The 22,565-nt window shown below is 38.7% G+C and overlaps 1 protein-coding gene across 1 annotated transcript in view; it reads left to right on the forward strand.

Annotated features, from left to right (window-relative positions):
• LOC106879438 (protein MIX23) overlaps nt 1–22,565 on the forward strand; it is a 28,095-nt gene that overhangs the window by 1,020 nt on the left and 4,510 nt on the right. Inside the window, exons 2-4 of the mRNA XM_014928996.3 lie at nt 8,686–8,811; nt 11,011–11,157; nt 20,412–20,471. Of these exons, the coding sequence (XP_014784482.1) occupies nt 8,686–8,811; nt 11,011–11,157; nt 20,412–20,471 (333 nt within the window). The remainder of the gene's footprint in view (nt 1–8,685; nt 8,812–11,010; nt 11,158–20,411; nt 20,472–22,565) is intronic.

Raw genomic sequence — 22,565 nt, forward strand, 5'->3', positions numbered from 1 at the left:
CAAGCTCCCCAAGCCTATACAGGCATATATAGCACAGTCAAAAGTGCGGCCCCTATAAAAGCGTCACCCGGGGCGGTCTGCTTCCCTCCTCCTTTGCCAAGTCGGTAGAAGAGTCAGTGCAGATGAACTAAGGTGAGACGGAGAAAGATGTGTATGAAGGAGGAGAGGTTTGGGTGACAAGATGGTAGAAGACAAATGGAAGAGCCTGCTAGAAGAAATAATGACCAGATGTAATAAAAGAAACTAATGCTGCTACATGAATCGTCATAGAATAGGTAATAAGAAAGAATGTGACAGAAGTCAGTTTAATGTCCATTTTTCTTGCTGGCATGGATTGGATTGTTTGCTAAAGTCCATTGAGTTGGAGGACTGCATTATGCTTCAATGTCTGCTTTGGCATCGGCTCCATAAGTTGGATGCCCTTCTCTTAGCATATTTTTGCTGCATTTATGCAAATTATATAAGCCATAAAAAGTGTTCTAATATTTTTTGTATATGTCTAAGTTTCTTGTCTGCTGAAAAATAAGATAGGATAATTGTGGTGAAGATACCTATTGAGGTGGAAACAAGTCTACATCTGTCCTCTTGTCTTCAGACAATCAAACTGTCTTTTCTTGAATAGCATGACGATTTTGGAGACTTCTTGATTCTTCAGATTATCTCCCCTTTCTCATTTTGAGCTAATATCAATTGCCAACATTCAATTGGTCTGCCTTCTTTGGAAGCAGAGATGATTTCAATAAATCTAGAATTCATCCTGTATGTTATTCAATATACCCTTATTCATCTATGTATGTATAAACTGTGCAAAAGAGGAATCAGATATAATGTGCAAGAGGGAAGACTACACTGGTACAGGCATGTGATGCTTGTGGATGATGCTTATAACAGTTGTGTAAAAAAAGGTGCATAACCCTCAAAGGGAATGGAACCTGTAGAAGAGGGAGATTATGGAAGATTTGGGACAAAGTGGTGGAGACTGATTTGAAGTTTACAAAGGAGATGACCAAGGACAGTGTTGATTACTAACATACAGTGACAAATGTACTGTAAGAATGGTGGTAGTGAGGCATATGTATATATTTCTATTGTATATTAGTGACAGAGGCAGTATTAATACTGAGATATACAGTAATCATTTGCCATATCGCAGTTCACCTATTGCACCCTCGGTACATCGCAGTTCACCTATTGCACCCTCGGTACATCGCAGATTCTTCTGGCTAATATATGTAAATTTATATCATGGACTGCTCAGTATATCGCAGTTTCTGCAGCCGATAGGTATATACATGTTTTGGGATTTTAATCATTTCTGTGGTAAAATAAACACTTTCACGCCTAAAAATTGATAAATCAATAAATGGAAATACAGTACAGTACTGCACTGTATAACACAATAATTCAAATGTATTAAAAGAAAATATGTAGTGTACCGTAGATGAGTAAACAAAGAATCGCACATACAGTATGGAAAATGAAACTCAGGAGGCAAGTGTGTGGTGTTGTTTTGCATTTAAAATATATATATACAAATTATAAAAATAACTTTAAAAAAAATATGCAATACAGTACTGTTTCTATTTCATGGATTTGGGATGTAACACCCGAGGGATTACTGTAGATATTTCTATTGTTGTGTCCTCATCTGATACTTCCCCTATCTCTGATAAACTTTCATCTCTGTAGCATTAATCTTTTTTTAGTCCACTCACTGTTCACTGGCTTCACTGTCCACTTGCCTTGCTGCTGACTCTTCTCTCTCTCTCTATCACTTATCTCCTTATCACTCATCTCTCTCCACTCACTCTCGCTTCTATTTACAGTATTATGCTGCCAGTATAACTCAGGCTAGCAGAGGATCTTTTCTACTCACTGTACTCTGACACTCAAACTGTCTACTATTTAGTGTATCATGACACTTATCTCACAAGAGCTAGCATTTGCCCTAACACCCCTCTTGCTCATCATAAGGCCTATATGTAATGGACGACATCAAATCTGTTTGTATCTAATTCATTCCATCACCCTTTCTTTACTATCCATCAGGACTTTCTCTTACTAGGTCACTTGTTATTGATATTGACCACTCGAGAGAGTCAGTTTAGATGAGATGCAGTTTGGGTTCGTGCCAGGGAAAAGCACCACTGATGCTATATTTCTGGTAAGACAGTTGCAGGAGAAATACCTAGCCAAAGATAAACCTTTGTACCTGGCTTTCGTTGACATGGAGAAAGCCTTTGACAGGGTCCCCCGATCCCTTATCTGGTGGTCAATGAGGAAACTAGGGATAGAAGAATGGTTAGTGAGAGCTGTGTGAGCCATGTACAGAGACGCTATCAGTAAGGTGAAGGTTGGCAACAAATTTAGTGAAGAATTCCGGGTAGAGGTAGGGGTCCACCAAGGTTCAGTCCTCAGCCCCTTCCTATTTATCATAGTCCTCCTGGCAATAACAGAGGAATTCAAGACAGGATGCCCCTGGGAGCTCCTCTATGCTGATGACCTTGCTCTAATTGCTGAGTCACTATCAGAACTAGAGGAGAAGTTTCAGGTGTGGAAGCAAAGATTAGAATCGAAGGGCCTTAGAGTCAACCTAGCAAAAACCAAAGTCCTAATAAGTAGGAAGGTAGACAAACCACAAACCCCTTCAGGTAGATGGCCCTGCTTGATCTGTAGAAAAGGCGTAGGTAGAAACACTATGAGATGTACCCAGTGTAAGCTATGGACACATAAGAGGTGCAGCAATATCAAAGGAAGGCTAACTAGGAAGATAGTTTTTGTATGTGGCAGATGCTCAGGAGCAATAAGCACTGAAAATGTGCAAAGAACAACTTCTGCCACATTCCAGGGAGAAAAACTAGAAGTAGTTGATAGCTTCTGTTACCTAGGTGACCAAGTCAGTAGCGGGGAAGGGTGCGCTGAAAGTGTAGCTGCTAGAATAAGAATAGCCTGGGCAAAGTTCAAAGAGCTCTTACCTCTGCTGGTGACAAAGGGCCTCTCGCTCAGAGTAAAAGGCAGTCTGTATGACACATGTGTACGAACAGCCATGTTACATGGCCCTGAAACATGGGTCGTGACTGCTGAGGACATGCGTAAGCTTGCAAGGAATGAAGCCAGTATGCTCCAATGGATGTGTAATGTCAGTGTGCATACTCGACAGAGTGTAACTACCTTGAGAGAAAAGTTGAACCTAAGAAGCATCAGCTGTGGTGTGCAAGAGAGGTGATTGCGCTGGTATGGTCATTTGGCAAGAATGGATGAGGATAGCTGTGTGAAAAGTGCCACAGCCTAGCGGTTGAGGGTACCTGTGGAAGAGGTAGACCTGGGATGAGGTGGTGAAGCACGACCTTCGAACATTAGGCCTCACCGAGGCAATGACTAGTGACTGAGACCTTTGGAAATATGCTGTGCATGAGAAGACCCTGCAAGCCAAGTGAGACCATAACCCGTGGCCTTTACCAGGGATGTAGCCAGTCCACTTATGCGTACCTTTCCTTCTTTGGACACAAAACCCTGCTTGCAAAGACCTTTTGAGGCAAGTGAAATTGGAATCAAACCAAATTTGACGACTGGCACCCATGCTAACCTTCCTTCGTTGGACACTAAACTCTGCTTGCGAAGACCTGTTGGGGCAAGTGAAATCGAAATTGACAGTCCTGTTACCACAGCTAAGAGTAGTGAGGACTCTTTAGTTTTATGGGGGCACAAGGCAAATGCAACCATACATTCTGTAAAGTGGGTGGTAAAATGAAGGATATTCAACTATAGAAGAACCTCAGTTGAAAGTAAAACTGTGGAGGGAACTTGTTGAAGAGGTAGGCCCAGGAAGACATGGGACGATATGGTGAATCATGATCTTCGAATGCTGGACTTCACCGAGGCAATGACAAGTGACCGAGACCTTTGGCGATATGCTGTGTTTGAGAAGACCTGTCAGTCCAAGTGAAATCATAGTCATGGCTGATGTAGGTGTCATGTAAGTAGCTTGTAAAAAGCACCCTTTGAATGTTGGGCCTCACGGAGGTGATGACAAGTGAACAAAGCTGTTGGCGATATGCTATGCTTCAGAAGACTCATTGAGCCAAGTGAATTTGTAGTTGTGGCCGATGCTGTTGCCATGTAGGTGGCACATAAAATGCACCCATTACACTCTTTGAGTGGTTGGCATTAGGAAGGGCATCTAGATGTAGAAACCATGTCAAATCAGACTAGAACTTGGTGTAGCTCTCCAGCTTACTAGTTTCAGTCAAACCATCTAACCCATGCCAGCATGGAAAGCAAAGACTAAATGATGATGATGATGTTCATGACATGGCCCTTAACTTTCTAGGAATGGAAAGCAGTAACTTCAAATAAGAACTGATTGAGACTTTGATAACCTATCATATCTAAGGTAAAAAGCGGATGTAAAATGATGATGATCATAGTTTGTGTGAGTGTGTCTCTGTTTTTTTTTCTCTCCATCTGTTTTCTCTCCTCATTCCTTTCTGTAGAAGAACATAGGCTTGAAATATCAAAGACTCTTCCATTTTTCCTGAGCTTCAAACTAATGTACCTTGTTTGTTGTTTCTTCACCTGTCTCAGTCTTTTTCTTTTGTACAATTTTGAAGTATATCTATATATATATATATATCTTTGGCTTTGGTGACATGGAAAAAGCCTTTGACAGCCCCTCACTTCTTTATCAAGCAGTCAATATGGAAGCTAGGGATTGATAAGTGGTGATGAGAGCTGTACAAGTCATGTACAGGGATGCTGTCAGTAAGGCGAAAGTCAGCAATGAGTTTAGTGTGTACAGGTAGGATGCTAGTCTTTCATCAGAAAAATGGAGAAGGCAGGAAGGTGGTGAAAGGAAAAGAAGATAAAAGAAAAATGTTTAGGGACTAAGTGGAAATGTAATACTGTGAAGAGGTTGGATGCTGTGTTCATGTATAGGAAGGTATCTGTGTAAGGAGATTTGTATAGGGAGAGGTCTGTGATTGGTGTGGCATGTAGGTGGTTGGATAGGAGAGAGTGGAGTTGTGCAAGACTGGGATAGGAGGTGTTAGGGAGGAAGATGAATAGGAGGGAATGTGATTAGTGAATTTTTCACTTTTCTCTTTGCAACAATTCCTTAGAACCGCATATTCTGACCTGCTAAAATGTATATGCATATATCTGTTTCTATATATATATATATATATATATATATATATATATATATATATATATATATAAAGCAATATATATATAAAGGATTGCCATGTTTCCTTAAATATAGCCCAGCCTATAATTATCATTCGTGGAATTTTATTTCCTATTCATTTCCATATTGTTAAATTATCATTTGTGGAATTTTATTTCCTCTTCATCATCATCGTTTAACATCCACTTTCCATGCTAGCATGGGTTGGACGATTTGACTGAGGACTGGTGAACCAGATGGCTACACCAGGCTCCAATCTGATTTGGCAGAGTTTCTACACCTATTCATTTCCATATTAATAAATTATAATTCCTGGAATTCTATTTCCTGTTCATTTCCATATAAATTGCTCAGAATGAAAAAATGTGAGAATAAATGTTGAAATTATTAAAAAAAAAAGAAAAACTGAGAAAACAAAGAATGTGCAAATAACTTCTGGTGATTAAGTAACGTAATGATTAATAAAGGTAGTAGATAATCTTAGAACACTAAACAAGTGAGACTTTCAGTCAAAGTAGCTAGGTGTCTTTGTAATTTATGTTTTAGCAGAAGGAAGCAAATTTCACAGATTCTTTGAAAATTTGAATTAGAAGGTATATTATGAGCCCCTGAGATAATGTCAAGAGGGTAAATGAAATGCAGTTTATATCTCTTGAAGTAAGCATACAGAGCGAAGGATTTGAATATTGGCATAACAGAGGAAAAAATATTAAGCTGGATTACCTACTTGCTTTTTGTTTATCTGTTATAATAAATGTGAAATTCTGTCTGTTTGGGACCCCTACATCTCAGTCTACATTTGCTCTACATTGTCATATACCTTTTTGGAATCAGGATGGTCCCAGGATTGAAAATCTGCTTTTCATTTGGCTGTTGACTGTCCAGCATTGGGATCAGATCTAGCATGTTGGGTTTTCTGGTGGTGGTCTCACTTTTTAAGCCTCCTATTTCAGTACATTTCTATGCATGCGTGAAACAGCAGACAAAAGTGAAACATTGGGAGTTTGTAACTTTTTGAAAGTGGGTAGGTGATAGGTGGGAACACACACTGGACATGACAAGTGTCCAATGTACGGAAGACACAAATCGGGAGACGGTGGATTTGATTTCACTCTTTGGCCACAGCAAAGTCCAGTTGTCGTAGGATCGTTCCATATAGTCCTCTATTGCTACGAGTTTTCAAGGTACACATTAACATAGAATTTTGCAATTCTGTGCACTCCTTCAAGTATGTATGCAAATATATAAACAAAGGGTCTGACATGGCTGTCTTTGGTGTTTCAGATGTTGATAGGGCCAATGAGGTACACCAATATCTAATGGGCCATTATGTAAGCAGTAATGAAACCGCTTGGAGACTCCTTCATTTCCCCATCCATGACAGATATCTCTGTTCATTTAGAAAATGGCCAAAGAGTTTATTTTGATCCAATGAATCTTGAAAGAGTCAGAGGACAAATATATATGTCACAGGCAACAACTCTCACAACATTCTTTGACCTGTGTAGATGTGATGCATTCACCGCGACCATCCTCTACTCAGACGTACCAAACTATTACACCTGGAAAACCCATGTTAAAAAAGTGGAAGAAGAGAAAGCTTGGCATAGCCATCAAAGGGCATCCACACATAAAAAAAAATAATGCTTTAGATTGAATTTATATGGTCCACCCTAAAAACTTTGAATGCTACTGCCTCCGCATGCTCCTCCACAACGATCCTGGACCAATGTCATTCCAAAGCCTTAAAGTTGTAAACCCCATGATTTGCGAAACATTTCCACAAGCCTGCCAACTGTGAGGTCTTCTCAAAGATGGCGGTTACTGGAGTTTAACTCTCTGACACAGCAACCACATGCATGGCTTATCAACTAAGAAGATTCTTTGCCATCATGTTGTACCATTACGATTTACCAAATCCACTACAACTTTGGGAAAACCACAAAGACAACCTGTCTGATGACATCCTTCATGAAACTCGATGGTTGCATGGGCCAAGTGTTTCCTTCTGAGATGTTATATATACCAAAGCTTTACAGCATTTAGAAGACATGCTTAATTCCATTGAGGGCAAAAGCTTATCTGACTATGGCATTGCAACACTTTCAGCAGAACATCATGGTCTTTGAAGGGAAGTCATTCGAGAAAGAGCATGCAACCTGGATACCCTGAAAAGGCAATTTGATGAAAGTAAACCATTATTTTAAGCTGAACAAAGGTCTGTTTACAATGAAATAGTAGCGTCTACTTTGCAAGGAGAAGGATGTCTTTTCTTCATTGATGGAATGGTGAAAACGTTCTACTTGGAGATGCTTCAACATTTGTCTCCATTGATACTATCATCGACAAACATGTCACTGTTGAGTATCTGGTTGAATTTCTCAACTATTTACAACCCACTGTACTGCCAACGCATAAGTTGTTCCTAAAGACAGGTGCACCTATCATGCTCTTGAGGAATTTGGACCCCCCACCCCCTACCACCACAACTATGCAATGGTACAAGATAGATTCTAACTAGAATGACAAGTCATGTCCTAGAAGCAACCATTGTTGCTGGCTGACATCAAGGAGAGATTGTGTACATTCCACACATACCCCTTATTGCCTCAAATTTTCCGTTTCAGCTCAAGCACCTTCAGTTTCCAGTGCGATTGTGCTTTGCTATTTCAATCAACAAGGCTCAGGGTCAAACTTTAAAAATTGTGAGTCTCAATTTACAAATACCCTGCTTTTCGCATGGACAACTATACGTTGCATGCTTTCGAGTTTGCAGTGCTGATGACTTGTATATTTATTCAACCAACACTGGACTCACACAAAGCATAATTTACCCAGAAGCATTGTCGGCTTCACTGAACATTTGCTGAAGTGTGCAGTCTGCCCAAACATTACAGACATGGTGCTTTTCACAATGAAGCAGCTTTCTTTCCATGTACCTTACCTTGTATTTGAGTTAAATGCATTTCTTCTCTGGTTGTGATGTTTTCGTGAATTCCCATGACTCTGTTGTCATCCAATTCCATTATTGTTAATTTGAATAGGGTGCTTGAGTCAGTTACTCTCTTGATAGAGCTTGGTCATCATGACAGTTGGTCTTCTAGCATTCCTCTGCTCAGCATCAATGTAAGAAGCACCCTCGGCTCAGCTGAGCTCTTCTGCTACCTCTTCACAATCTACCCTGTTGCAGTTCCATGTCTTTACCATATCTCTGACAGGGTGGCTGCACAGGTGCTATACCATAGTTGCAACCCACAACTATGCAGTACGTGGTCGTCACTCTGTGTGGTATTTTAAAAATACCTGCACAAAATTTTGTATATTCATCTAAACTCATAAATCCCATAATGACATTATGGATTTAGATAATTTCATTTTTCTCTGAAACAACTTGTATTTATTAGGTAGAAATTAAAGAGTGGCAAATCTTTTAGAATCTGGTTTGATGTTGGATTAATTGTATTAATCTTGCACCTAAGGAAAATATTTTTTCATTTCAGGAATCCCTCAAGAAGCTGCGTCTTATTGATGATAGGATTATCCATGCTTTAAATACTACAGTGCCTACAATTACATTTGAAAAAGATATTAATGCAACAAATCAGTGTAAAGTATTATATGAAAATGTAAGTATGTATTAAAATTTTATGTTTTGTTTGTTTTTTTTTGTATTTTTTTTGTACGGTGGGTGGAATGAAGAAATTCTTGATAAATTTTAAACTTGTCTTTTATTTTTTAAATTAAACAAAAATGAACTAAGAGTGGCCAGTAGAATTTATATGGTCAATGTAGACAAATACAGGTACATGAAAAAAATCATACAACATAGGTGTGGGAGTGGCTGTGTGGTAAGTAGCTTGCTTACCAACCACATGGTTCCGGGTTCATTCCCACTGCGTGGCACCTTGGGCAAGTGTCTTCTATAGCCTCGGCATGACCAAAGCCTTGTGAGTGGATTTGGTAAACAGAAACTGAAAGAAGCCCATTGTATATATATATATATATATATATATATATATATATATATATATATATATATATATATATATATATGTATGTATGTATGTATGTGTATATGTTCGTGTGTCTGTGTTTGTCCCCCCAACATGGCTAGACAACCGATGCTGGTGTGTTTATGTTCCCGTAACTTAGCGGTTCGGCAAAAGAAACCGATAGAATATGTACTAGGCTTCCAAAGAATAAGTCCTGGGGTCGATTTGCTCAACTGAAGGCGGTGCTCCAGCATGGCCGCAGTCAAATGACTGAAACAAGTAAAAAAGTAATATGAAATCTTGATTTATTAAAGCTATGTCCACCTATGGGGGATATGTCACAATTACTAAATGGAAATTAAGAACAACTTGATTTGCGGAGGGGAGATAACCTCACAAATCAAAAATTCTCCAAGGTTGAAATGCCATTTAAAAAAAAAAAAAAAGTACAGGATTATTGCCTAGAGATAAGAGGACAGATGTAGACATGTTTTTGCTACAGTAGGCATCATCAGCATGACATTTGTTCTAACGTATCTTCAAGTGACATAGGCATATACAAAAAGAGTACAATACATTTATGGTCTTGGTAATTTCATAAATCAAAGGCTGTTTATTTTCTGCTGACTCCAGCCTACATTTCTGACTCATTCTTAGTTGTCTCAATGCCATAGGTCAAGTTTTGGCAAATTAACTTCATTTTGGAGTACTGGAGAATGAACTCCGGTGAATGTGTTATTTAACATAACTTTTTATATATACTGCAAGTTAAGAATTTGCCTTAACATGTATCATAGTTCACTGTAAGCTTGCACCAGTTATCAACAAATAAAATTAGTCTAAACAAATTGACCTCAGTACTTATTTTAAGTCTCCTATTTATTCTATTGGTCTCATTTGCCAAACTTCTGCTACAAGGACGTAAACGAACTAACATCAATTGTCAAGTATTGATGAAGAACAAACATGCATACATATACATGATGGGCTTCCACACAGTTTCTATCTACCAAATTTACTCACAAGGCATTGGCCAACCCAACTGTAGTAGAAGTCACTTACCCAAGTGCAGTGGGACTGAACCCAAAACCACAAGGTTGCAAAATGAGCTTCTTAACCCCACAGCCATACATTTTTCCATGCTTGCATGGGGAGACTGGCTTATTTGTTGGGAGAGTAATTTTAGATGCTGGAAGTCCTTTTTGCTAACCATTTAACTGTGATGTAAGGGTTAAATGTCGGAATATATGGTGTCTTGGAATCAGCAATGTTAGGTGTCTTGTTCCAAATTTAAATTGGTTTCAAATTTTGGCACAAGGCCAGCAATTTTTGCGGGAAGATGGGGGTCTAGTTGATTATATTGACCCCTGTGTTCAACTGATACTTATTTTATTGACTCTGAAAGGATGAAAGGCAAAGTTGACCGTGGCAGAATTTGAGTTCAGAACATACAAATGGACAAAATGCATTTTTCCCAGTGTGTTAATGATTCTGCCAGCTTGCCATCTTGTTCCTAATTTATATTCTTTTCTGCTCTAGGCACAAGGCCCGAAATTTTGGGAAGGGTCCAGTCGATTAGATCGACCCCAGTATACAACTGGTACTTAATTTATCGACCCTGAAAGGATGAAAGGCAAAGTCGACCTCGGCGGAATTTGAACTCAGAACATGAAGACAGACGAAATACCGTTAAGTGTTTCGCCCGGCATGCTAACGATTCTGTCAGCTCACCTGCCTTCTCCTAATTTATATTAAAATTCAATAAATTTCCAGTTGAAATTTATGGAAAAATAGTTTCTTTTAGCTGATTGTTTTTTCAAAATTTATTTTCAGTTAATACAAGCTCATAATGACAGGAAATCCTCCATTCACAACTGTATCAATGTGATCTCGGATAATGTGAATACTTTGAAAGACCAGCGTTCAAATAGTCCAGATGATTTAAATGTATTAAAAGAACTTAGAAGAGTACAAACAAATGTTAGTATCATGATTTTAATTACATTTATTACATTCCTTTTAATTTGTTTTATCTTTCACACTTACATTAAAAAAAAAAAACCAGGGTGGTTTAAATATGTTTAAGAATCTATTTTTGTTAACTTTTTCAAATATTTGAAAATTATTATTGTATCTATTTTGATATGATAGTTTGGTTCATACAAGGGCATGGCTGTGTGGTTAAGAAGCTTGTTTTGTAACTATGTGGTTTTAGGTTCAATCTCACTACATGATATTTTGGTTAACCTGTGGCTATGGTGGAAAGCGTGGAGGCGCAATGGCCCAGTGGTTAGGGCAGCGGGCTTGCGGTCATAGGATCGCAGTTTCGATTCCCAGACCGGGCGTTGTGAGTGTTTATTGAACAAAAACACCTAAAAAGCTCTGGCAGGGGATGGTGGCGAACCCTGCTGTACTCTTTCACCACAACTTTCTCTCGCTCTTACTTCCTGTTTCTGTTGTGCCTGTAATTCAAAAGGGCCAGCCTTGTCACACTGTGTCACGCTGAATATCCCCGAGAACTACGTTAAGAGTACATGTGTCTGTGGAGTGCTCAGCCACTTGCACGTTAATTTCACGAGCAGGCTGTTCCGTTGATCGGATCAACTGGAACCCTCGACGTCGTAAGCGACGGAGTGCCAACACACACATAGTGGAAAGCACTTGCCCAAAGTGCCACAAAGTGGGACTGGACCCAGATCCATGTGGTTATAAAGTGAACTTCTTAACCATGCAGTCATAGTTTTGTATATTTTATCGTTATGTTCACATGTTTTTCCTTTCTTGCATGGGTTGAATGAGTTTCCTCCAATATAACTCCTCACTACATCTTGCATTCCTTTGCCCTCTCCTTAGTGAGGTACAACACCTTGAGAGCAACTTTCATTTTTTCCTCCTCATATCTTCCCTAGAATTCCTTTTTTTGCACTGTCCCCTTCATTTGAATTTCCTGATACATCTTTACCCAGCTTTCATCATCCATATGCGTTACATGTTTGTACCAATGCAATCTCTCCCTTGCATACTGTATCTAATTCTTTTATACAGTTTTTCTCTCAACTCACCTGTATTTTGCTATTCATTTTTTTTAACATTAAACATCCGGCAGAGCATGCTAACTTCATTTCTTTGCAGCCTCGTACATTTGCATTTAATGCATGTTTCACTACAATGCCATACCATACATCATATATAAAACCATCAGTACAATCTACCCTTTGCAAACAAAGGGAGAATCTCTTTGTTGGTAGCAGAGACAATAGCTCTCTGAATTTTGTATGCACTTTCCTTTTTCTTCTATGCTTTCAAAGCAATGTCCTCCACTGCTGATATGAGCTTACTTAATTAATAGAAACTATCAACTATGTTTGAGTTTTTGAAGTATCTGAAGGAATTTATTTCACAAATACTCTCTCTTTCACTGTGTGTTTGTATGGGTGTGTGCATATGAAATTGAGTTTGGAGGGATATGTTATCTAGGCAGATACGTATTGGCTCTCAGTTAAGTTCCAGTTAATGGCTAACCACTTCGATCAATATTTAACTTCTGTGTTTACTATTTGTTGCTAGTCACTCCATGAATTCTTCTGATGGGTTATTTTGTGTATGCTTCACTGGATTGTAAAAATTGTCTGGAGTGTATATATGTATATATATATATTAGTTTTTGTTTGTGGCAGATGTTCAGGTGCAATAAAGACTGTAAACAGACAGGAAACAACTTCTATCTCATTCCAGGGTGAAAAACTAGAGGTAGTCGATAGCTTCCGCTATCTGGGCAACCAAGTTAGTAGTGGGGGTGGGTGCGCTGAAAGTGTAGCTGCTAGAATAAGAATAGCCTGGGCAAAGTTTAGAGAGCTCTTACCCCTGCTGGCGACAAAGGGACTCTCACTCAGAGTAAAAGGCAGACTGTATGACGCATGCGTACGAACAGCCATGCTACATGGCAGTGAAACATGGGCTGTAACTGCTGAGGACATACGTAAGCTTGCAAGGAATGAAGCCAGTATGCTCCGTTGGATGTGTAATGTCAATGTGAATACCCGTCAGAGTGTAAGTATCTTGAGAGAAAAGCTGAACATTAGAAGCATCAGTTGTGGTGTGCAAGAGAGACGATTGCGCTGGTATGGACATGTGGTGAGAATGGATGAGGATAGCTGCGTGAAAAAGTGCCACACCCTAACAGTTGAGGGAACCCGTGGAAGAGGTAGGCCCAGGAAGACCTGGGCTGAGGTGGTGAGGCAAGACCTTCGTACATTGGGCCTCACCGAGGCGATGACTACTGACCGAGACCTTTGGAAATGTGCTGTGCGTGAGAAGACCCGGCAAGCCAAGTAAGATCGTTGCCAGTGCCCCTGGACTGGTTCTTGTGCGGGTGGCACATGAGATGCACCATTTTGAGCGTGGCCGTTGCCAGTACCGCCTGACTGGCTCCCGTAGGATTTTCGAGCGAGATCGTTGCCAGTGCCCCTGGACTGGCTTGTGCGGGTGGCACATAAAAGACAACATTTCGAGCGTGGCCGTTTTCGTGCGGGTGACACGTAAAAGCACCCACTACACTCTCTGAGTGGTTGGCGTTAGGAAGGGCATCCAGCTGTAGAAACTTTGCCAAATTAGACTGGAGCCTGGTGTTGCCATCCGGTTTCACCAGTCCTCAGTCAAATCGTCCAACCCATGCTAGCATGGAAAGCGGACGTTAAACGATGATGATGATGATGATGATGATATATATATATATATATATATATATATATATATATATATATATATATATATACACATATATATAACTCATGGTTGCAGATGCAACCTTGCATTATTATCAGTGCAGCTTCATCAGGGTCCATCCACTTGATCATCCTGGAAGTGAGCTGAGTGAAGTAAATTTTTGTTAGTTAGTGTTCTGCCGGAGGTAGGAGGGTGTTATTTATACTCACAAGACTCTGAAGTAGGAAAATTTAATTATGTCATTCTCTTTTGAATAAGTATGAGCGATATTGAATTGGAAGAGGTTAGCAATCTCAAGACATTGGCATTGTATAGGGCAGGGGTTGGCAAACAAGGGTAAATTACCTCAAATAGGGTAAAAATGAAATTCTTGTGGGTAATGAAGGTTCATTAGACATAAGTCAAATTATATTAAAAAAACTTGTTCCTTGTTACAACAGAAATGTTTCTTCTGGCATGAGGAGGCAGTCAAAAAGTTGTTGCCTTTTGCAACAACCTACCTTTGCAAACAAGGATTTTCCACTCTAATGAACATAAAAACAAAGAGTAATCGACTGGACCCTGGAAGACTGTATCCAAATTGCTCTGGCATCAAAATGCTCCAATTTTGATGTAATTGTAACAGAAATGGAACATCATTTCTCTAAAACCTGAAGTGAAAATGTTTCTAGAAAAGTCTTTTTGTTTCATAATGAGGGCATTATGTCTGGGCATTTGAGAGAATCCATGTGCTCTTAGTGCTTCTTGTTACTGCACATCTGCCACATACAAAGACTACTTTATCTGTTAATCTACCTGTGATTCCACTGCACCTCTTATGTTTCCATAGTTTACACTGGGTGCAGCGAATGGAATTTTTTCCAACTCCTTTCCTACATATTGAGCAGGGCCATTTACGTGATGGAAAGAGAGTTTTATCTTCATTTTTACTAACAACAACTTTGGTCTTAGCATTGACTCTGGGTTTTGTTTCCATACCTGGAATTTTTTCTCCAATTCTGCTAAAGATTTTGCAATAAAAGCAAGGTCATCAGCATATAGCAGTTCCCACGGGCACCCAGTTTTGAATTCCTCTGTCATGGCCTGGAGGACTATAATGAATAAGAGTGGGCTGAGAACTGAGCCCTGGTGAGCCCCTACCTGTATGCTAAATTCATCACTGTATTTATGGCTGACTGTCACCTTACTGACAACACCACTGTACATGGCTTGTACAGCTCTAACAAGCTACTCCTCTACTCCTAACTTCCTTAGAGACCACCATATAACAGAGTGGGAAACTCAGTCGAAAGCTTTCTCCAGGTCGACAAAGGCTAAGTACAATGGATTACTTTTGGCCTAGTACTTTTCCTGCAGCTGTCTCTCTAGGAAGATGGCATCTGTGGTACTCTTCCCAGGTACAAAACCAAACTGCATCTCATCTAGTTTAATTCTATTTCTAATCAATTGAGCTATAACACTCTAAGTAACTTTCATGACTTGGTCTAGCAATTTAATACCTCTGTTTCTATCTAAGGCATCACCTTTACCCTTATACCAGCTAACTACAACACTACTACACCAGTCATTGGGGATGGTGCCTTTCTGAATAACCTGATTAACTGTACATGTGATTGTATTCCACATATAAATAGATTCAATAAACTTTTTTAATTCAAGGAATCTAAGATTTTCCTTTCAAATCAAGGTGGGTAACGTCGGCGTAAATAAATATATTTTGTGGTAATTGGTGAAAAAAGTTCCCTGATCTCCTGTTATAGGGTATGCTGAGTGTGCAAATGACTCAGGGTGGCTACTCTTTGTTTGTATAATCCTCACTATTCCTCTGTCTTCTAGCTTAGACATGGTTTTGTATATTGTTGTTACATGCATGTTTTTAGCCATAGATCTTCTCTTACCCATTAATCCTTCTGCATATTCATTTTAGAACCTGTTATGTTTATTTTAAATGGGGCACACAAAATATTCATTAGTATACTCCCATTATAATACTTACATGTATGGTCTAGCGTGTGTTAGGTGTGGCTCTCTGTAAGTTCTGCCCCTTTTACAACTTTGTAACATTTGATATGTGTATTCATTCCACTTTGGCTTTTGACCTCATTTAGAATGATAATGAACAGTGTGTTCTGTTTGTAGTTTCTGCAAATATCTGGAAGAAATTCTGATGCAGTCATTCATAGTACTCTATAAGTGATTATTTCCCTTGGTGCTCGTAGCAACGACTGTTTTCTCTTTCTGAGTGGGATTCATTCTACGGACTAATTCAGAAGTCTCTTAAGCAGTTAAATAATATATATACCATTTTTATTATGTTTATTTTGTTTTTATACATTTTTTATAGTATCTTTGCTGGAACGTGATTGTTGACTGATAATTCTTGTGTGTACATTTAGACATATGATTGCTATTGGTGAAGCTACTGTACTTAGCAGTATTATCAGTTACGATATACAGAGCAAACATAAGGAAAATATGATAAACATGCTATTAATACCATGTATTCACCATTCAACAGGACACACTGTCTGCAAGTCGTTGGGTTCAGCATATTATCCTCCATTTTCTAATTGATATATAAATTTAGGGTAAACCCCCCCCCCCTTTACCCGCTCCCACTTATTACACTTGGTATAACACTAGTGTAACAATAATTGGGTACCCTCCCAGCAGTATATTGGATAGATATTATCCCTTAGTGGGTTGAATCCTCAACCCCTAACTCTCTTGCATTATATATATATGTATATATATATATATATATATATATATATATATATATATATACATATATATATATATATATCTCAATAAGTGTAGGAATAAGCAAGTTAGATCAATATATAAAGTATATTAAATACATGAAATACAAAAAGTGTATATATGTATACATATAAAAAGGATTATCTATCTGCCTGTCTGTCATTTACATAAACACGCTTTATCTATGGTTCTATATATTGAAAAAAAATGTCATTACTGTTATTCATTGTTTTGAAAATCGAACATTATAATGGTAATTGTGATCAGTTGTCTAGGGAATGCCTAGTTAAACAGTTAAGTATGATCTAAATGGCTAGCAGTATGAGCAGTGGACTAGCTATGCTGGAATCCCAGAGCCGTGGCAGTCATTGGGGGAGAGTAAAGGCGATAGGGTTAATCCAGAGGGGGTAGGTTAGGGTTAGGGCGGAGAGTAACGTATAAAGGAGTAGAGAGACGTGGAGATAAAGCATATATTCAGAAGCTCAACTGAACTCATTGTTAGCTTGTAGACATTAATATTGAAAGGATTTTGAATCGTCCTGTATTTTATTTTCATATTGTTTTTATTCCAAATATAGAGTGATGTATGTTGTGTTGTAAGATGAAGTAGAGGTTGACCTTTTTAAGGAGTGCAAACTTTGTTGGAAGATATATGAAGGTTGTGTAAAAAAAAGTTATATATAGGTCTGAAAGAGGGTAGGTGTAAAAAGATGAAGATTAGAAAGTAAAAAAACTGGAGGAGGAGAGAGAGTAGAAAAAAGGTTACATGAGTTTATATATATGTAGGTCTTGTGTCTGCTGGAATCAGAATAGGACAACTGTTGTTCTGATAATGTTTATAGAGGTAAAATCATACCATTTGTAATCTTGTCTCCAGTAAAGAACAATGTCTTTTCCTTAATGGCATATCAATTCCAGACAATTTTTAATTCTTGAAATTATTTTGTTTTCTCATTCAGTGTTGGTCACAATTGCCACCATGTGCTTGTCTACCCTCTCTTGAAATAAAAATAATAATAAGAATAAAAAATATTAAGAATCTATCTTGCATGGTATTTAATTCTTTTATTTGTTCCGATTCATGGTACAGGCCATTTTGAGTTATTTTTCTTAATGCCTCTCTCTCTCTCGTTCTCTCTCTCTCTCTCTCTCTCTTTCTCTCTCTCTCTCTCTCTCTCTCTCACAGAAAGGAAAGAGACTGAGTTAAAGAGTGTTCCAGGCGTTGTAATGGAAAGTTGAGAAGAAATTCAAGTATGTATTCAGGAAAGGGTTGATAGAAAGTGCATTAGGGATGAACTAATGAAGGAACCCTGTAGGATGGGAGCTGTGTGTAACAGGAATGTCTGCAGGTTACTGCATATACGTGCATTCATACAAGAGCATACACAAGCATACAGGCTCATAGAAATAAATATGACCAAGTATGTACAGGATGGTTAGAGTATGAGGTAAGAAAACGAAGGGTAGAAAGTAAGTTGGGGTGGGGGACGAGATTGTCTGGCTATGAAATCTTTAAGAAATTGGGCAACAAAATTGAAAGTTACGTCCCTTGCATTTACAGTTTTGAATTAAACATACAGGCGTTGTTGTGTGATAAGAAGTTTGCTTCTTAACCGCATGGTACCTGGTTCAATCTCACTGCATGACACCTTGGGCAAGTGTCTTCTGCTATAGCTCTTGTCCGACCAAAGCCTTGTGAATGGATTTGGTAGATAGAAACTGAAAGAAGCCCATTGTGTGTGTGTGTTTGTGTAAATATATATATTGTTTTATTCTTTTACTTGTTTCAGTCATTTGACTGCGGCCTGGTTGGAGCACCCCCTTTAGTCAAACAAATCGACCCCAGGACTTATTCTATCGGTCTCGTTTGCCGAACTGTTAAATTATGAGGATGTAAACGCACTAACATTGGTTGCCAAGCGATGGTGGGGAAACAAACACAGACACACAAATACATACATACATATATATACACACACATGATGGGCTTCTTTCAGTTTCCATCGTGTGTGCATATATATATGTGTGTGTGTGTATATATATATATATATATATATATATATATATATATACATCATCATCATCATCATCATCATCGTTTAACGTCCGCTTTCCATGCTAGCATGGGTTGGACGATTTGACTGAGGACTGGTGAAACCGGATGGCAACACCAGGCTCCAGTCTGATTTGGCAGAGTTTCTACAGCTGGATGCCCTTCCTAACGCCAACCACTCAGAGAATACATATATATATATATATATATATATAATGTACAACGGGCTTCTTTCAGTTTCCATCTACCAAATCCACTCACAAGGCTTTGGTCAGCCCAAGGCTATAGTAGAAGACACTTGCCCAAGGTGTCATGCAGTGGGATTGAACCTGGAACCATGTGATCTGTTGTCTAGGGACAACATACCCCCACACCTGTAATTGAGGGTATGTATTTGTGTCTCATTGTCTTGACATCATGTAGTTGTTCCAAATGAGTGTCACTGTCATTCGTTTCCAATATTCTGTGAGTCCATGTCTGGCTACGAGGAAATATTACCTTACTTGGAAACAGGTGAAGGTTGGTAACAAGATGGGCATCTGGCTGTAGAAAATCAGCCTCAATAAACTTTGGGCTATGCACGCATGGAAAAGTGGATGTTAAAATGATGATGTTAATGATGTGTGTGTGTGTGTGTGTGTGACTTGAAATTATTTGTAATACAAAAATAGAAGTAAATATAATGTACTAATAAGGTGGCCCAGTTCTTCCTGAGAAAGAAAATTCACTGACCCAACTCTGCCAATCAAGATTAGGTTCTCAATATTAGAGTTTGTTTTTACAATTTTATTTAGGCATGGAAGTCGCTTGCTTACTAACCACATAGTTCCGTGTTCAGTCCCACTGCATATCACCTTGGGCAAGTGTTTTTCTTACTATAGCCTCGGGCTGACCAAAGCTTTGTGAGTGGATTTGGTAGAAGGAAACTGAAAGAAGCCCGTTTTATATATATATATATATATGTGTGTGTGTGTGTATGTTTGTGGCCTGTGTTTGTCCTACCATTGCTTGACAACCGATGTTGGTGTGTTTACGTCCCCGTAACTTAGCGTTTCAGCAAAAGAGAGCAATAGAATAAGTCTTGGGATTGATTTGTTTGACTAAAAGGCAATGCTCCAGCATTGCCACAGTCAAATGACTGAAACAAATAAAAGAACTGATGGTCTTGCATCTTCCTGTTGTTGACAATCAGTTGCCTACCAATTACAGTAACTACCCTTGGTTTTGTTCTGTTCATCTTGCTTTTATTATTCTTGTTGTTTGTGTGGAGAAGTCTGACTTTTTCTTCATGGACAACTGCTGTTATTCTATAGACCCTTGTCTAATCCTGCATTGGGGAGAGATCCTTCTAGTATCATCTGAATATGCTCTACCAACACAGACTAAAGCAAGATTTTTCCAGGTGCAAATCTGTGGTCTCATTAAGAAGATGGATATGTTGCTTCCATAAAAGCATAAAGCATTGGTGATAGAATAGTTAAACCCCACAAAAGCTTTTCTGACTGATTCATGGCTATAACTCTTCAACCATGAAAAAAAAAAAAAAAAAGGCTTTAGAAAAAAGCTGATACTAATTTTGTTCATTTCAAATCTGTAAATTTAATTTACCATTGTTTTTCAGCGTCTCTGTCTGTCTGTGTGTCTCACAGATACAATGTACACATTTGTTATTTATTTCTTTATTTCTGTTTAGCTTCGTCTGTTGCAAAGTGAATTGACTGTTGAAGAAGTAGTAAGAGACAGAAGTTTAAAGGTAAGTTTTATACTGAATTCTTTTTGCAGCTCACACACAGTTTATTGTAACTAAAGATTAAAAAGAATATTTAATGAAATAGTTGTTACGTTGTTGTTTAAAACTTTCCAACTTTGACCATCCTATCATTTTGTTTATGTGCCAGAAACTTAGTATCACATCCACTATGTTTTTCTATGATGATAGAATATGGTTTGGTAGAGGTTTGACTGTTACTTTTTGCAAGTTAAGTGGTTATTACAGAGTCCCTTGTTGGCTTGTAGTCTGAAACACTAAATATTGTCATCGTTATCACCATTTAGTGTCTGTTTTACATGCTGGCATGGGTTGGATGGTGTGACTGGAACTGGTAAGCCAAAGAGCTATACCAAGCTCCAGTCTGATTTTGGCTTGGTTTCTACAGCTGGATGCCCTTCCTAACACCAACCACTCCAAGGGTGTAGTGGGTGCCTTTTATGTATCACCATCACAGGTGCCTTTTACATGTTGCAGTCACGGGTGCCCTTCACATGTCGCCGTCACGGGTGCCTTTTACATGTCGCCATCACAGGTGCCCTTTACATGTTGCCCTTTACGTGTTGCCGTCATGGGTGCCCTTTACATGTCGCCGTCACATGTTCCCTTTACATGTCGCCGTCACGGGTGTCCTTTACAGGTCGCCGTCACGGGTGCCCTTTACGGGTCGCCGTCACAGGTGCCCTTTACATGTCGCCCTCACGAGTGCCCTTTACGTATCGCCGTCATGGATGCCCTTTACGTGTCACTGGGTGTCTTGTAGAAAATAAATTGTCATCTTATTCACTATCACTAATCAAAGTATCTGTTTTACTATACTTTCATATATTGAATGAGTTTGTTGTAAATTGTCTTTTTGCCAATCCCTCTGTGTCCTAAATCTATCTGCTTAATTTGGATTACTGACATACTCTAATCATCTATCATCAACTCCCTTAACATTTTCTACTTTCTGTCTGTCTCACTCTCTCTTTTCACATCACACATGCATTTATGGAATCATTATATGATAAATGTGTGACTCATTACACTGTATCCTGTTTTTAAGTAAGTGTAATTATCTATCATGTTTAGTGTCATGGTAGATGAGACTTCGTGGAAAGCATACCCTTGATTTTAGAAATGTAATTCTAGGAAATAAAATTTTTACACTTATGAAAGCCACATCAACACTTTTGCTCAGTGTCTGGCGAGCACATGCTAAATTCCTGTTATCACAAGACTGGTGAGCAAACAAGTGGAGCACTTGTGTCCATAGTTGAATGAAATCTTCAGACACTTGCCACTTATATAGTGGTTTACTACTAGGCTGTATTGTACTATACTCTTTGTTTTAACTTCCTGCAATTAGGCTTTTTGAACTGTACTATGTTTAATTGTCCTATACATTTTGCTTTAACTGTCCTGCAATTATTCGTGCAGCATACCATAGTGATTATACTGCACCCAATATTGCTGACCATTTACCAGCTGGTTGTTTTCAGTCCTATCCATAGTATCAAGGATACCATATATTTAATGAGGACTTCCGTTTTAATATGAGACCATAACTACAAGCATCCGTTCACACACTTCAGCTATTGGTTACAAATTTTGGGACAAGGCCAGCAATTTTACTGGGAGGGGTTAAGTTAATTACTTTGACCCCTATGGTACTTATTTTATTGACCTGAAAAGGATGAAAGGCAAAGTCAACCTCAGTGAAATTTGAACTCAGAACATAAAGACAGATAAAACGCCACTAAGCATTTTGCCCAGCATGCTAACAATTCTGCCAGCTTGCTACTTTAGACAATCAGATTCATGGCATACTTTCCCTCCATCATCCATTTATTCCCTTGCTCCTTCTTGTTGTTTTTAAAAGTTTTAACTAGGAAGTTAGACCTCTTGGAATTTCTGCCAGATGTGTGTTTAGTCTCTTTGTTAACATTTCGGTGTTTTCAAACCTTTAAGCACCAAACTGGTCCCATACAAGCAGTGATTAATTTGTTTTATAAGAGGCCATCAAGATGCTTGGATCGCACTTTTTCTAAGTATACCTTGACACCTTCATTATCCATCCATTAGGTTTGTAGAATG

The sequence above is a fragment of the Octopus bimaculoides genome, chromosome 2, assembly GCF_046866305.1.
Source record: "Octopus bimaculoides isolate indiv1 chromosome 2, ASM4686630v1, whole genome shotgun sequence".
NCBI lineage: Eukaryota > Metazoa > Mollusca > Cephalopoda > Octopoda > Octopodidae > Octopus > Octopus bimaculoides.